Source organism: Eleginops maclovinus, chromosome 23 (assembly GCF_036324505.1).
Source record: "Eleginops maclovinus isolate JMC-PN-2008 ecotype Puerto Natales chromosome 23, JC_Emac_rtc_rv5, whole genome shotgun sequence".
Lineage (NCBI taxonomy): Eukaryota > Metazoa > Chordata > Actinopteri > Perciformes > Eleginopidae > Eleginops > Eleginops maclovinus.
Genome location: NC_086371.1, coordinates 11,458,122 through 11,476,443, shown reverse-complemented (window position 1 = coordinate 11,476,443; position 18,322 = coordinate 11,458,122). Strand labels below are relative to the sequence as shown.

Here is an 18,322-nt window from a genome sequence, read left to right as displayed (position 1 = left end):
ATGATGAAGGATACTTTAAATGTCTTTCAACAATTATTTGTAATAATGTTTAAATTATTTAATTAATGTATCTGGTGGTACAAGGAAAGAGTGTATTCTTTGATTTACTTACGTAAATGCAGTTTTCCTTTCCTCTAGTGTGGAATATATGATATCAACAGGCATATTAGCATTTGAGTTTCTGTCCACCTGATGCATGTATGTAGGTCTTCTACTTTTTTTGATCAATTCATGGGGAAAACATCTGGATCTTTAGCGGCTAAATGCTCTTCTATGTTCGCCAGGTAATAGTTGGTTTTTAGTGTTTTTTACTGAAAAAAGCTGTGTTTAATAATGATGCTGATGAGAGCATTCAAAGTGAACCGCATCAGTAAAGGCAATATAATAAGCTGAAAAGCTCAAGGTGGGACAGTTGCAATGTTATTCCTTGATATTGTGTATAAAAGAGACAGAGGGATCACCACAGAGCTGAATCTACATCTGTGCAAAAGGTGCTATAGCAATAGCTTCGCATAGAGCTAAAGGGAACTGTGGAGCTACTGATAATTCTCTGGGGGTTCGTCACATAATATTTACATTTCTCCTGCTCTTCTGAATAAAGCAGCAGTTTCAGCAGAAAATTCTCCTCCCGCAGTCATTAGGAGACGAGGAGCTTAGCACCAATGGCAACCTATCAAAAACTATATTCTGTGATGCCTCAGTAAGACCAGAAGTGTGGGGATGAAAGTGTGCACTGCAGACTGGTGCTGCCTACACTGTTGACTCTACAGATGTGGATTGAAAGAAACCTGTCTCTGCAACATGACAGTTCTTCATCAAACAGCTCACTGATGAAAAAGAGTGCGGTCTCTGAGAAATCACTTAGTCTGAGTGCACGGACCCACACAAAAAGAATAATAAGTGCTGCAATCAAAGCCTTATTATACATCGACATGCTTAGACATAATATTCTTCTGTAGCATAGACTATCAAAGATTTATACTATACACTTCCTCACATTGCATAAAAGTGGAGGCGGATGTCTATGATATGATACAATTATTTCTCAAGATTATGCTCATGAATTTTCCATATTTTCTCGGCTATATTAATGCATCAGTATGCTATGTGAAGGTTTTTTTTCCCGTATATGTAAGTGACAAATTATGATTACAGCTTCACAGTTGTACCGATCTTCCTGCAGGTGTCAGAGGAATGATTCAGACAAACATTTGTAATCTATAATGGGAGGGTCTCACTCGATAGCCCTAATGACTGCATCCCTCCCGCCTGACTATTCTCTACTCCTGTTCACAATCTGAGCTCAGTGTCAATGCCTCCATCTCTGTTAATCCTCCACCAGGCCCTGCAGGCTTCTTCATGAGCTGCAGGCCTATTAGACGTCAAGAGACACGACATCAGCCAGCCACAGATTTATTCCCTTATGCTGAAAGGATGCTAACTGGCTGAACAGGCTTGCAAAGAAGGCTAGCATTGTAGTCGGTGTTAAACTGCACTGTGTGGAGGTGGGGGCAGAGGGGCACATGAGGAGAAAGCTGGACTGTACCCTGAAGAAACCATCACACCCCCTCCATGAGGAGCCAGTGAGGATGAGGTGCACAAGCAACCAAATATTCATCCCTCCTCTTTGTCCAGGGTGCCACTCAAAAGCACCTCGGACAACCCTTTATGCCAGAGGCCATCAGGGTCCACAATCAAGTGCAATCAATAGATCACCACCCTTAAACTTAAAGAGGCCCTTTCACGCTTTAAGGGATTTTCCCTTTCCTTAGTGGGTTATAAAGGTTTTTTGCATGTAAATGGTCTGCAATGGCTGAAATCCCAAAGTTCCCTTCACACACACTCCCCCCCTGCCTGAAACACCTTCATTGGACTCCTTTGTTTACTTCAGTAACATAATGACATCAATACGTAACAATAGCACTTCTATTGGCTATGATCCAACACAATGAACGTGATAGGTTAAGGGGTTGGATATCTCTAAGCAGTTGACCAACTACAACAGAGCCGGCCAGTTAACCAATCAGAGCAGACTGGGCTCTGGTTTCAGACAGAGGGTGAAAAGAGGTGTTGCAGCACAGGCAGTATGAGGAAAATAAAGACCTTTAAATAAACCTTTAAATAAATGTCTCTTTTTTAATAAAGAGACATTTTCCCAGTAGAGGCACAAAATACACATATGAACCAGAAAATGAGCTCCTTTAAACAACCTGCACCTGATGTACAAATAACTTGCACTGTGTGCACAGACTTGAGAATGCACTTTCACAATTACATGTATATATATTATATCTAATGCATGCAATCATTTGAATTTCCTGTCACTTTTGTAACTATCCTTGTATGAACTCATTCTCATCACCGTGTTTCACTCTTATGGCTGTTGCTACTGTGACGCATACATTTCTCTTCAGGGATTAATAACGGCTTATCTTATCTTTACACCAACAACAATGTACTCCCTCTGTCTGACCTGTCTATACTTCTTATGAGATTAATTTTCCAATTTATCATTTTGTTTATGAAACGTCACCAAAATGCCCACGGCGACAAATACAAATGACTTGTTTTTTTGTAATCAACAATCCAAAACGCAAAAATATAATTTTATATATTAATGCAAAAACCAGCATATATTCACATTTAAGAGACTGGGAGAGTTGAAGAGCAAGCTGTGCGCAATTGTAGATCGACAAGTGCGTAGGAGAAGAGCCAGGGTCAACATGGAGAATAAAAGCACACTTTATGATGAAGGACTGTCTACAGAAACACTTGATTAAGATGATAAAGAACAGCAGGTGAATAGACAGGAAATAGTGTGCGACATCAGCTCAGCACTAAGTGTGTGTAATCTTTCTATATTTTTGGAGTTACACAATTAATGGATTTTCAAAAATGTTACTCATTCATTTTTTGAATACAGAATAATTTATTTACTAGACAATGTTGTACTAGTTACGTACATTTCTAATCACAGAGAGCTCAGAAGTATTGTTAAGGAGAATTTGTAGACCATATCATCACAGAATAATTGTGCTGACATTTGACAGAGGATAATCCTGAATCATCAGTTGGCCTGACTTGATTTTTATCAGATTTATCTAGGATCTATCTTTTGTGAAATATTCTGGTGACAATTATCTGCACAATCAACCTCCCATCAGGGCAGCCACATGGCTTAAAACACAACTAAATGTTGTATTTGGAACAACACTGAATCTGAGGAGAGAGCATTAGAAAACCTTTCATTATCCAGTCACATCAACAACAAAACCCACTGGAGTTAAACTGTGCATTTAAGAGCTCTGAAGAACTGGCTATAGGATGAATCACCATTGTGATTCACCACTTGGTTAGAAGCAGCTATTTTATTTTTAGTATATGAGAAAGCTTCAGTTTTCCTTTTATACAGCAACATCAGAACATGTGAATGTGCAGATGAAACACTCAGGGACACATGGGCTTAAACCACCGCAGCCACACAGGCAGTCACGTACGAGAAAGGAACAGTACCAAAACACGAATGGCGTACTGTTTAATCATAATATAACAGTGTGCTTGCATGTATTGTCACGTGTGTGTGTGTGTGTGTGTGTGTGTGTGTGTGTGTGTGTGTGTGTGTGTGTGTGTGTGTGTGTGTGTGTGTGTTGCGTGTGTTCTGTGATGTGCTGGTGCGGTTCAACAGTGGGTCACTTGTTGGTCATTCATCTGCATTTCATCAGTTAAATGTCACTGCTACACTGTTTTGAACACACACACACACACACACACACACACACACACACACACACACACACACACACACACACACACACACACACACACACACACACACACACACACACACACACACACACACACACACACACACACACACACACACACACACACACACACACACAGGCCCTTCTTCTGCAAAAGCGTAATTGTAATCTATGATTGGTAATTGCTCCTCATTGCTAACCCAATTATCTGTTTTTTCTGCCCTCTTTTTTGTTTACCAGAGCAGTTTCCTCCCGCTTCATCATCTTTTCTCACCCTCCGTCTGTTCACCTCTTCCCTCTTTTCTCCTCCATCCATCCGTTTCCCACTCAATCTTTCTGTTTTGCTCTCTACGTCCTTTGTCGTCACTCTTCTCCCTGCCTCCCCCCTCCACCATTACCTAATCCAGTCATCCCCTACATCGCCTCTCGCCTCATTACCCTCTCCCCCATCCCTCTGTCACCTATCCTTCCTCTCTTTTATACCTTTTCATCCATCCCTCATCCTCCCATCCTCCCTCTGTCTCCTGCCTCTTTTTCAAACATCATTTGTCCCTCCCTCTCCTACCTTGTCTCTCTCATCCCTCCATTATCCCCTGCATCCTTGTCTCTCGCTTCCTCCCACCCCTCCTCAATTCGTTATTCATCTCACCCCCTCTCCTACTCCCTCGCTCCCTCTCTCTCTCCGTCACCTGGGGTAGACAGTTCTGTCAGGAGTCAGCCTTATTTACCGCCTCTCCTTGCTCCTGTTTACATTATCGATCGGCAGTGTTGCTTTAGTTCCACCATACATCAACACCACCCCGGCCTGCCCCTCTTCCCCCCAGCAGTGTTACGGCTGCTAGCTCACATTACCCTGAAACACAGAGAGGAAGAGAGAGGGGGGAGCTCGATGGGGAGATGAAAAGCTAGCGGAGCATGTTAGGATGTGTGAGGGATTTATGTGTGAAGGGGAGAGTGTGTTGGACAGTGTGTTATGGAGCGTGTTTGAGTAAGTGTGTGAAGAGCAGTGTGAAAGGGAGAAAGTTGATAGGTGTCTTCAGAAACTGCGTGTGACTGACATTAAAAGGACTTGGGTGTGTGTGTGTGCTGCAAATGTACACAATCACCCTGTGTGATTAGATGATGCTGCTATTTGTCTTTAATAACACATAAGGGATTATGAATCCTCTTACAGTGAATTTAAAATGCAAACAATGTACACCACGAGACAAAAGTATGTGAACACTTACACATAGGCGAGTGCTGAAGAAATCATTTCATTGGATTGTTGCAACACTGGTGAGAGGGAATGCTGTGAAACATCCAGTTTAGCGCGTTGGCCGTCGTTGCCATCATGACTCGTGGAGCGAGCAGTGACATAAGAGGGTGGAGCAATGAGCGCTGAACACAACATTTTAAGCAAACCAAAATTGCAAAAATAACCTTCATGGACTGAAAACATGCTGGGCGATAAAGATGTAACGGGAAAACACAGAAAACACCCAAACCGGATATTGTGTGTGTTAATGACCTGTCAATAAAAAGGCCGTCTAAAGCAAACCCTTATCTATTATCTATTTAACTCTAAAGGGACCAACAATTTAAACATCATGCTGTATTGAAGAAGACTTAAAACCAGTGATTGAGACCACTAGCGCGTCAAGAAAATGTTCACTGAGGTCGTAGATAAGTGAGAAGTAGGGTCATTTTCTCATACACTTTTACATGTATTTGTTGAACCTGCTATTAAAGAAAATGAAGGTTTGAAGCACCTCTGCATTAGCTTCACTTTTCAGATACGGACGTTGCCTCTAGGTTAAAAGGACACTTCAACAATTCAAAACATCAAAGTATGTTTACAGGTCTTGTGGAGTTCTACTGCATATGTTAAAAAGCTGCAGGAGAAAGAAGATAAATAGCCGTAAGTCCCCACAAAAGCCGCTCCTCATCTCCGCTTTAGGCAGGTCGCTTGAGGCCACATTAGGCAATATCACTATAACACAACCAAAAGTTATCTGGTGTCAAGTTGTATGGTGGGTAATGTAGGCGTCAATAATTCTGACAAGGAAGATAAATGGGTTTTTTCTTTAAAGACAACATCTCAAAATGTTCAAGTATGATGTTTCTCCCTTTTCTTTTACATCAGAAGCATGTGAATACAGTCTCTTTCATGAATAAATTCACCTTTCTTAGCATGTATTTCTTATAACATATATTTATGTTGAGGTGAACCTTTTCCTTTTCAGGCTACAGTGAAAAAAGATCAATCAAGCATTTCACTATTTTGTGAAAAGAGAATAACAGCAGCTAGATAATAACATTAAAACAAAGTGTACCAATGAAAAGGCAGAAAAATGGCATCACCGAGAAGTGTCCTCAGGAAAAAAAAAAGTCTCCACATGGCTTTCTTAACAATGTTGACAATGTATGAAGGGTAAGTGCCTATACACGTACTGTGTTTATCCCACTACTGAGAGAAGAACATGGTGTACTTTTCCTTGATGAGAGATGAGAGATTCAGTGTTACAGCGTAAAGACCTTGAATAGGTTTTCTTTGCACGTAAATACCATGTATGTAAGTTTGGTGGACATCACATAAGTACTGTGGCCATTTCAATCCTTTATGTGGTGTTTCTGGCTCTATTTGTTGATTAATTAATGACTATGGTGCTATGCACGTTAAATGCACAAGCTTTTTCCAACGAGCAGTTTTATGCTTCTATGTCCGAGCAGCTATCATTGTGGTAGTTGCAAAAATAAGCATAACGGCCACATTAAACCAGCCTGCTAGAGATTGGATATTTCCAAATTGAAATGTATGAACGTGTGCACAGGTGTGTAGCACGTCGGTTTATGATATGTAAAGTAGAGATTTTAAACTGCCTATGGAAGAACATGAGCAATATGAATGCATCACTCCGTGGTCGTGCATATCAGTGAAGTATTGTGTGCTGTTTCTATGTGGCTTAAAAAGGTTGATCTTTCACACGGTGGAGAGAATCATGACCTTCTGTTAAATATATACGAGGCCTTTTGACTCTTACCCTGCACACCGTGTTTCCATAGAGAAATGACATCCAATTGTACAAACAAACTCTGTGCTATGATTTGATTTGAGCCTTATCGTACAGACTGTAAATTAACTTTGCTTATTTCTCACTGGCTGTTCGATTCTTTCTCCTGTTTCTCTTTTGTTGCCTAGAGAGTTGTTTAAGCAAAAACTGAATCTGTAAACAGCTTTGGAGGTTATATTGATTTGTGGCTTTTCATTGAATGAAGGATTCCTTTTGTACAGCACAGCTTGTTACGCAACTTAAATTGTATATCCTGTTACATGTATGTTTGCCGGTAGTGATGAATGCTCTTTCTGTCATAATAAAATCACCACGCCTTTCCATAATACATACTGAATATACATGCATATACATTTTATATTGCATAAAATCCCATTCAAATGAATGATTTCCTTTCTAAAATGTTAAAGTATTTAAAGTGTAAGAGGTCACCAAGGGGGCAGATATTATACCATGATACTTTTAAATCATTAACAACAAACGAGCCCTGTTAACAGAACAGGAAATGAAGGTGAAGAGAAAACTTTTTTTTCTGATAATTTTCAATAAGTACTAAAACCTGAATCCGGATTAACACCCAGGGGTTTTACTCTACCGTAGCACTGATATCAGCGTTCCTGGTTGTTGGGGATTCTTACAGTTGTTTCTTGTTTTGCAGAGGCTAATATTATCTTCTTGTTCATATGAAAATCTACTGTCAGAAAATAAATGATTAACATCTTCGTTGAGCAGTTTATTTGGAAAAAATGTTTTATGTTGTTGGTGGCTCTGAATAAAACACAAATAGATCCAAGGAGGAAAACGTATCAATATTTAAAATCCATAATGCTTTAAAGTAGATATTGTAACTACAGCTTTCAATAAATGTAGTGTTAAAAGTACCATTAATCTCTCTTGTGATACTGAAGTAAATTACTACCAAAGGCTTGTATGTAAATGTTGACTCATAAGTTTTCTAAAAATGGAGAAGATTTTTGGTGCAATAAACTCGGTCCACATGGATGCACCTCTCTTATTTCCCTACAGCCAACCTCATTAAAATATTTGCATACAAATGCAATAAATGTATGTGTGAAAAATATAATTTCAAGTATGGCTTAGAGTGTGCAAACGCTTCTTCATTTTAGTCTTCTTCTTAGGCTGACAAGTTCTATCAGTCTCATTGAAAAGTCTTCCCACAGCTTTTTTCTTTTATGTCAGTGTCCTCTGTCAGACAGCTCCTCTCCTCACAACATGCTAATGTCCTCTGTGGGTTTATCCTGTTTTCCATTTGAGGATACTGTAGTTTCTCTCAGATCGATTAGAATAAGATAGTAAGAAGCTTATTTCGCTTATGAAAAACAAAGTCTGACCTAATTATAATGCAAAAGCTTGTTTCTGACAGATGACATTAAGACACTTTAATAGAACATACTGCTACACTTGTTTTATTAAGGCCCCATCACGCTGCATAATAAACAAACAGGCTGAAAAACAAAATTAAAGGAAACAAAGTGAAGGTAAAAATAACAGACAGGTAAGACAAGGAAGGGACAGAGAAAGTAACACAGGGGTTGAGAAGCAAAGTAAATTTGTACTTGAGTGCAGCTCAAACTATATTCATCACCTGATTTGCTATGCACATTTACCCTGCAAAGAGGCAGTGAGAAAGGTGTGTGTGGTTGTGTGTCTGTGTGTGTCTGTGTGCTCTCTCTCATAAGTGCCCGTCACACTGGCGTGAGTCTTAACAGAACTTGACTGAGTGCCATCCGGTGACACCCGCCCCGGCTTTTCTCTTTTTGTCTGCCTTTCCAGCTTTTTGTCCTGCCAATTGTCATTACCCCTCTTTTTGGCTCCATTCTCCCCTCCCTCCTCTCCCCCTACTCCCCCTTTGGCCTCTCGGCATTTTTACCTGGGAGGCCACGAGTCGCTGCTCCTGCTTTTCATACTTAACGCCCATCCATCCATCCATCCATTCCTCCCTCTCCCCTCCCCTTTCCCTCTCTCTTTCTCTCTTCTTGTACCTCCATCTGTCCCCTGCCTTTCTTTATCTGCCTTTAAAGCAGGAGGCAGGAAAAAGGCTAGCTCGTCCTTTGTGTGCCCGGCCTCAGTTTGTGCTCAGCCAAGCAGACACAGCTCTTAAATCCAGACCAGGGCCTTTGGCACAAAAGGAAGGCTCAGGTCTTGTAAAGGCCCCTACGGCTCTCCCTATCTCTTTCTACCTTTCTCTGAAAAAGACAGAGGGCCAGTTATTCTAACAGGAGGACAAGAGTGGACGGAAAAGGGGGGGAACAAGATGCCGATGCTAAAAGGAGCGGACATAATTCTCTTCATCTGAGAAGCAGCAGCAAAGACTTTCTTTACTCACTCACTAAAACTCTCTTTCCCTAAGCCAAGCAGCACTGGAGCTTTTTTTTATCCCCATTTTCTCCTTCAAGGCGAATGAATTAACTGAATGAATTAACACCAGGGCTGCTGTGATCATCATCATCATCGCGCTTCTCCTCATCAGCAGCAGCAGCTTTGACGAAGCTTTTTAACACCTACAAGGATCACACTGCTGACGCCAAGGCAGGAAGAAGCAAAGATGTCGACAACCTTGTCAAAAAAACAAAAAAAAAAGGGGGAAGAAAAACTCCAAACTAGCAAGGTATCACAGAGTGCTACAGTCTTCAGCCCAGAGCCTTGTCAAGTCTCTTGGCACTACTAAAGAAACCTCACTGCTGATGATGATAGGAAAAGAGGAGGAGGAGGGGAACAGGTGAGACGGGTAAGGAAAGGGAAGGTGGGTAAAGACAAGGAGCTAGATACAAGAGAGAAAGAAGAAGATGATGGGGGGGAGAAAAGGTGAAGAGGTAGAAAGGTGAGGAAGAAGATGAGAAGAACCGGAGGAGACAAGGTGTTTAAGTTGTTGATCACGTCTTGAGATTAAGAAAAACAGACAAGAGAGAGCGACAGGGTGACAGTCGAAGCAGAGAGATATTAGAGGTATTGGAGGAGAGGAAGAGGGGGAGTTGAGGAGGCTGCAGTGAGGATTTTAATTAGCAGTAATTGGCCACCGAGGGAACAGAAACTGGGAGATGGGTGGCAGGAGAGGGAAGAGAGGGGAGCATAACAGCCCGTTTTTGACAGAGTGATATCTCTCTTGCTTTGTACCTCTCTATTTCCTTTAGCACTTTTTCATTCTGGGCCTTTCCATCTCCATCTTGTTTTCCCTGCATCTTTTTCCACCTCCAACTGCACTCCCTCCCCAAACATTATCCTTTGCTGTCTACCAATTTCCACCCAAAATACCAGACACTGCAAACAGAAAGTATTTGGGGCAACATTAAAGCAATATATGCAATTAAGCTACAAAGCTTTGCACATTAAACGGAGCTACAGGATCAATGTAAATTGCAGTTAATTGGGAATGTAGTTTGAATTCCAGACAAAGAACTGTGACTGTAAAGGTGAACTGCTTTTCAAGTAGGTAGGGTACTTTTTTGTTTCATATTTTATTTATTACATTATTACAATTAATCTTAAAGCTGCTATAATCGATTTTGTAATGGTTGACATGTCTCAATTAAGACTAATCACCCAACTCAGCAGTTCCCCCCAACAGTGTGAGCATGATAGGTTTTTTAGTGTAGTTTTACTTCTTCTTTGCACAACTCTGATTGGCATTGTTTTCAGCTGGAGTTTGCAGCTTGTTAAAATGCCTTAAAAATCCTTCTCTAGTCTACCTGCTCAGAACACAAACAAAGAAAGGGACTAGTTGGTAAACTTAGCGGAGCGTTTTGCAGCTGAGATGTTTTTTAGGGACCAAAAACAAAGCTTAGTGAAAGGATATTGCTCTGTAAAACCTATTTCAAGTGCCAAACTGCAGCTGTCAGACATATAATAAATCTGCGTTACCTTGGAAAAATATTAAGCTGTGCCGTTGACTGCCTTGAGTACTTTATGTCTAATACTTCTTATGCAATATATTTGTAGTCCTGTGGTGGTTCAGTTCCTCTCCAGAATAAAAATGAAATGTTGTCAAGGTTGTAAGTCTGCATTGACGTCACTAACGCAGAGTGCTGCCTCACTGGATGTGAATATGAATCTGACCTCATGTTGTCTCTCTCTTTGTCTTCACCCCTGCCCCTGACACCTTCCCTCCCCTGTGTGGTTGTATCTTGGTGTGTGTATATGTGTTTGTTTGGGGAGAGAGGGCCACATTGGTAACACGTTCGCAGGGTTACAGCTGTGTTAATCGGTACACAGGTGAGCTTTGGGGCTCCGGGTCGTCTGGACAACACTTACGGCCCACACTCCCCTGTCTGGAAACCACAAAACACACATGAGTGCACACCTACACATGTGCACATCTTACAGCACGCAGCTGGCTGTAAAGTGAGCAACACATCTGATGAGGTCCTTCTAACTGGAGGTGCTCATTTGCCCCAAAGTTGACATATTGCTAATCTAGCTGCCTTCATGTGTTGATTATCACATGAGTTTAGGCAGGGCCTGCTTGAAATCTTCCAGCTGTCATTTGTCAACATCCCCAAATTGCATGTGACTCTTGCTAAACAGCAGCAGTAGTGTGCCACGCACCCCAGGTGTTGCTAGGTTACGGTAGAGGGATGCTTCTGGCTAAGTGGCTGCGGGATCATCGACGGACACTGTGCAAGGAGGGCTGACAGAGGGTCCTTGGGACCATTTGGCAAATCGTGAGTCACACGCTCTTTAAATTCCACATCTGGTGGCAAGCCCATACAAATCAAGATCAAAGTGTTGGATCTGAGATTGGACCCGTCTCTCAACCTCCCTGCCTCGCTCCTGTCGAGTTTCATTTTCATTTCTTTCTCTGTTCCACAGCGGTGCACAGTCTTCACACAGTCCTCTGCCTACTTTGTTATCCCTCCTCTGCTTTCCCTGTGTTGTTGCAGTCTCGCCTCTAGCCCCCCTGCTGAGAGGTAATCAAGCCCTGTTGTGAGTGTTTAAGCATCGGAGCAGACGCATGTTGAATTATTCTTGGGACTTCATATTTTGTCTGAGAGGAGAGAGCCAGTCTTCATACCACATGCTGGGTAACGGCCACGCACACATGAATGCACACACACCCACACACACCGTTAGTCAGTCAGTGAGTCGGAAAGATAGTCTGTCACACAGATCTCCTGCTGACAGATAGTTACAGGTAAGAGAGTGATGGGACCTGACAAGCAACTCACATGGTATAAACTGAGTTGACTACACTCAGATGCAGGTAAACTCATTATTCACACTACCAGATGGAGTGCATCAAGATAAGAGAAATGCACATATAGGGACACGTGACAAGCAGCAGCAGCATCCCCTCTATGCACATTACAGTTAACATCCACAGAGTTAACCAACAAAAGCAGAACAGACAATTTACGATCTCATCTCCTCACTAATGCCCTGTTTTCTTTTGCTGGCCTCACATCCGTCCCCTCCCCAACGCTGCTTTGTTTTATTTTTATTTCTTTCACCACTCTCCCGCTCTATGCTTATCTTTTTGTTCTACTCCTGCTCTCTGTTCTGCCTTGAGCTTGCCTTTATCATCGCCTCTCTTTACTTTTTTTCCTGTTCTTGTTTCACTGTGATCTTAAACTCTCCATGGAACCATAAGCTGATATCACACAGACTCAGTTTTACTTTAATCTCTCACACACACACACACACACACACACACACACACACACACACACACACACACACACACACACACACACACACACACACACACACACACACACACACACACACACACACACACACACACACACACACACACACACACACACACACACACACCTGGGTGGTCATTATATAATACTCATTTGGTGACAGCACATTTGCAATACCTTTTGATGCCATGCTGTGTGTGTGTGTGTGTGTGTGTGTGTGTGTGTGTGTGTGTGTGTGTGTGTGGTTAGCATTATCATGGTTATCTCCTTCCAAAAGATTACATTTAATGTTTATGATTAAGGGGGCGGGTGGCGGTCCTGTTTCATTGTCATCGGAACTCTTTGAACTGACACACATTTGCATGTGGAAAGCAAAATTCTGCGTGTAACTATTTCAAATACTTTCATTATAGATAATCCATCATGTTAGAATGATGTACGCCATTTGTTTAGCATTGCACTCCATTAACATTGTCAGACTCACAATCAAAATCAATACAGCAGAAACTGAGATTGTGGCTGCGTTCCAAATCGCTCTAACTTGTATGTTTAGTACCTAACGCGGCTGCCCTTAGAAAGAATATACTGTTGCATGCAATATGTAGATACAAAATCTCATCCTTACAGCGCCTTAAGAAGCGCCAGAAAAGCATGCAAGCTTGTACTATACAGTAGAACATCCTGGTATTTTAAGCAGCTTAATTACGACATTTCCAATTTAAGAAATCCAACGTAAATGTAATCCCATGAGTGTGCTAACAACTTCACAGATTCAACAATGAGGAGTCTACAGATTCAAGACTGAATCTCTGAACCCCTCACAATAATCTGGGACCAACATCAATACCGTTAAAGGTCCCAGGTCAGATATCTCCTCTGGTTTTCGATGTGGTGAATGGAGTCAGAGCCTGGCTTTTGGAGAAATTCTGCCATGTTGACAAGTCATTCTGGGTTCTCTCATAAAATAAGATCTGTTTTAAGAAGTCAGGGAAGGTGAAGGACATTTTTTGGGAACTAAAACACCTAGGAAAGCTTTTTTCTGTCATGTTGAATCTTTAGTTTGTCACATTAAACACGGCGCAATAGAGTGCCACTTAATAACTGAGTGCCATTTACTCAGCTATAAATTGAAGGCAGTAGGAGGGATTATGGTGGAAACCTAAATGAGCTTTTGCTGGTGGTTGAGATGGGCTTGAAAGGTAAATGAATTTAAAGAAAAAAAGTTCAGTTGGGTTTTGTACATTTTGATGTTGAAGTATAACCCTCCCAATGCCTTTGTTGACCTTAGAATTGAAACCACACAGAGGTAGCTGGAAGTCACACAAACATGCACACACACTTTGTACTCACACTTTGCTGGAAGGGCATAGCCACAAGTGATCTTGGCCTCTCCGGTCTCGCAGCCGTGAAGGGAGGCACACTCCTGTTTGAGCATCGGCCCTGCAGCGCGGTGTATCGCCCCATCCACTGGAGCAGAGAGGACAGGAGATTCAGAGAGTTATCATACTTATGTGAATCCTCTACAATTTGACCACTTAGTGTAAATGTTTGAAGTCCAGCCGACACATTTGTCGGCATAAAAGTTTAGTGCAGAAGAAACTGGATAATGTTAATAATGGCTGAATTTCCTGTCTTCTGCAGGTTGCTAATGTTTCACCCCAAATCTTTCTTTCTTCTTTAGTCTAATATATCAAAGCATCTGTCTCTCTGTGTGTCAGTCTATTTAATGGATTTAATGGCCACTGCCTTAGTTAATTACTCCACTTAATGTGTTATTAAGGACTCAGCTGACTTTGACTTTTTGGTCAATTAGTCTTTATTAATTACATTTTCATAAATCTGTATCTTTGATCCACACCACATCTAAAGGCCGTGACTGTGTTCATTTTCAGAAGGGCAATGATGCAGGATAAGCAATTTTACAGATGTGTCAATTACCAGTTTCAGTCACAATCCTTGCACCCCTTGCAGTGAGACACATATCCCTCAAAGTTAATATTTAAACTATCTCCATTTCAACAGCTGTGTTTTTGTGGTTCGCAGCATTATGGCCTCTAGAAAGCAGCATTTAACTTAATGAAATAACACTTGAAGCAAATTCAGAGACGAATAGAAAGAACAGATATGAATGCTAAAATGCAACACAAAAATAAAACAACAAAATAATTCACCAATAAGAAGCAAATCTTCAAAGCCAGAACATTTTTAATAGAATACAGGATTTCAGTCTTTGTAATGAAAAGACAAATATTTGAAACAAACTAATTCCTTTTTATATTTTACAAAGGGAGGAAAAGAGGCAAAAGTTGCAAATTCATGTTGATGAAATACTTTTATATTTAAACTCTATAGTGCAACTTTTGTGCACATCACAGAAAGACAGGATTAGAGAGAACAGATGTTTAACATTTATATACAGTCTATGGTTTTAGCCAACTTCACTTAAGCCCCAAAAACATCCTTATTAGTTTAACTGTGTATAACTTAGAATATAACCTCTTTACCTGCAATCAGACATCTCTTGTGAGGGAACTGCTGTTATCAGGCTCTCTTTAAAGCTTCTAGACTCGTTTGACAAAAACAATAATTTTGCCTTGCTGCTTGGTTCGTTTATGTAATTGTTTCCCTTTGGTGAATCGAAACTTCCCACTAAAAACACCAAAGTCAGTGCCTGTTACCCTGTCTGCTTCTCTAAACTAGGGGTGTTACAATTGAATACGACTGTGGATAAGTACCTCCTACCATCCGATTTAAAAACTCAAGATGATTCCTTTAAACTTCTATAAGCCACCAGGGACCCCTCAGGATACTAATGAAATTGTTACCAAGATGCAAAATGTTCATTTGAATGTAGCTGCAAAATGTCCACCACCAACATATTTCATTTGTCGTCCCTGTAAAATGTATTCAAAAATACATCTATGCCTAGCAGCTAAAGAATGAATATTGTATATGGTTATCTTTGTGCATATGAGGCACAGGGGTTCAGATCATCCTCTTGGTTAAAGCTGAATACAATGTGCTCACTCTATTAATATTTAACCATAAACACGATCGTTCCCTAACTTTAACTAAAGTACTTTTACTTGTAATATCCATAACCACAGGCAAGACTCTGGATGTGAGCGCTCACATCCTACATGGTGTCAAAGTTGTGAGCTTTGTACGCCCACTCTTGACCCTGACCGACACTGTACAACTTGTATTCATAAATGGAGTGCTTCCTACATTTGAAGAGATTGCAGCTAAACATTATTCTGGCAGCAATTGAGTTTCCTTGTCAAAGAAATTCTATAGCTTATACTGTAAATGCCATATGGTTCAAACCATGTTGTATTTTAATATTAGTCTCACCATGTTACCAGCCAGTGTGCAAATATCCTCAATATCACCAGCAATCGTGTCCAGATAAGATCCTGGCTGTAGACTCTTCACACTTTTATTTTAAAATAATTCAGAGGTTTAATGTAAGAGTCTAGTGTTAATAATTCATAGTTAACCCAGAATAAAACACATCTGTCAGGAATGAGTTTGTCACGGCACTGTGAGACTTTTCAGCACTTGGTGAAAATAGTACAATAACACCCATCCATATGTCACAGCTCAGCGTGTTGGCCTGTGGCTCTTATCTCCGCCACGCCGTATATGGACCAGCTGTTGCAGCTGTGCGTTTCTCTAAACCGAGTATCTCTGGGTGGGGGTCTGGTGTTATCCGGACGTTATTGTGTTAAGTTGGCATATCGCATGCCGGGCTGAGCCGTAGTGTGCCATGTCATGCTGTGCAATGTTGAACTGGGCCACACTGAGCTAAGCACAAGTGTGAGGTTGTGAAAGACGAGCTCTGAACACTGGCTACCTCCTCAGGGTGTACAGAAACAAGCTCAGATACCATGCTCACGCTGTGTGTGTGTGTGTGGTGTGTGTGGTGTGTTGTGTGTGTGTGTGTGTGTTGTGTGTGTGTGTGTGTGTGTGTGTGTGTGTGTGTGTGTACAGTCCTTGAGGTGACACACACACACACTAACTTTGAAGCAGCCCAACTCTGAAATAAAGTACAAGTGTGATAAGACGGAGAGCTGGAAAGAGAAGGAGGGAGGAAGGGAGGGGAATAAGGGAGAGAGCAGCAGATGTAAAAATAGTCTGGAGGGAGATAAGGAAACAGGCAAGAAAACAGAATCAAAAGAAAAAGAAATGGAAATTGAACTGAAACGTAAACCAACAATACCCTTTTTTTGTTCATGCTTTGTGTTATTGCACTTGTGTGTGTGTCTAAAAGGTGCAAACTGATCTTTTCCTCTGGTTTTTAGGAGAGGATTACACAGAACTGTACTACAGTGATGATTTTTGACCTGACTATCGCTTTTCTTAGGCCCACACACATGTTTGGACCTATGAAGCATGTACACATACATCACAACACACGTAAAAGCTCATATGCGTGTGTGCACATACAGCTAAACACGAGATTAAGTTACACGTGTCCTGGCACAGCTTATCTGTTTGAAAGAAAATGAAGCACGGGTGACCAGTTATCCCTGCATGTCTTGTTTCTGCATTTTATTTTAGCAATTATGTTTCTCACTGTGACTCTCGACTCTATCAGTTATTAAGTGGTTTGTCTACAGGTGGAACAGTTTACTTAACCAACTTCATATGATTTGTTCTTATAATACAAATGTACTATGCTTAGCCTTCAGGTACAGAAAAATAACAGGTAAGATTGAGGGAATTATCATGGTTTGGGTTGAACTAAAGACTTAGTTATGGTTTTGGGAACTTTGACATCATGGTTACAATAATAAGCACATGACGTTTGGGAAAAACTGAGGTCAAACTTTAAATACAAATGTTCTTCTTAAAAGAGTTTCTCTATAGCCTTTGTTTTTCTCATGTTTGAGAGTAGAACGAATAAACTACTCTCTCTCCTGACACAGCCTGAACCCTTAGAGCAGGGGTAACAAATAACCATACACCTATTCAATCTCACTGTGACTCTCTTCGTCTTTAATATAAAGAGCTGTCCCTCTAACTACATTCACTGAAGACAGCCCATGTTGGCTATCTTTCAGACTGCGGTTACTTCAGGCTCTGTGGGAGCTGGTGTAATAGCTCAGCATGAGCATGGCACGCTACTGAGTAGATTCACACACTGTTCCGTCACTTCAATGCGGTCAGAAATAGGAAGGGGGATTCAAGAGCGGAGGGGGGTGAAAATGAAAGATCGTTTGAAGTAAGGCTGCACCAGCAGTTCATGGCTGGCACACATGCAGGTGTATTAGTGCTCAAGGATGGCACTATTATCTTTTACTTCTACAGAACATCATCAACCTAGTTCTCATGGGTAAAATACCCAAATTATTATCCATGAAATATTTAAATGTGTGACATTAATAAAAAGGGAGAATTAAGAAATAGGGATGGCAGGGTTATTTTTCGCCAATTTTGACAGCCCTACTGGCTGGCTCAATACTTGCAAAACTAATGATATTCCTTTCAGCTCTACTTTAGTTGAAAATAAGCAAAACTGAGCAGAATAACAGCTGAACTAAGAAGATGAACATGGTAAACTATGCAGCATATTATCACTGTTACTTAGATTATGTTAGCATGCTGACATTAGCATGTAGCTAAGAGACCACTGTGCCTCATAACAGCAAAAAGAAGTGTATATGCTACAGTTTTTGGAGAAATATGTTAGGCATCATTTAACTGCATATTTAAAAATCTGAAACCAAACTAAAGGGTTTATTTGTAGAGTGCATCTCTAATGAGATTGGTATTCTTTTTTAAAGGTATATTTGTGTTATTTACTGAAATCCATTTCCCTTTAGACATAATAAAAGTC

The 18,322-nt window shown here is 40.9% G+C and overlaps 1 protein-coding gene across 3 annotated transcripts in view; it reads right to left on the bottom strand.

Annotated features, from left to right (window-relative positions):
* Window positions 1-18,322, bottom strand: part of macrod1 (mono-ADP ribosylhydrolase 1) — a 106,343-nt gene that overhangs the window by 24,242 nt on the left and 63,779 nt on the right. For all 3 annotated transcript variants that reach the window (XM_063876337.1, XM_063876336.1, XM_063876335.1), the window contains exon 5: window positions 13,831-13,947. In XM_063876337.1, the coding sequence (XP_063732407.1) occupies window positions 13,831-13,947 (117 nt within the window). The remainder of the gene's footprint in view (window positions 1-13,830; window positions 13,948-18,322) is intronic.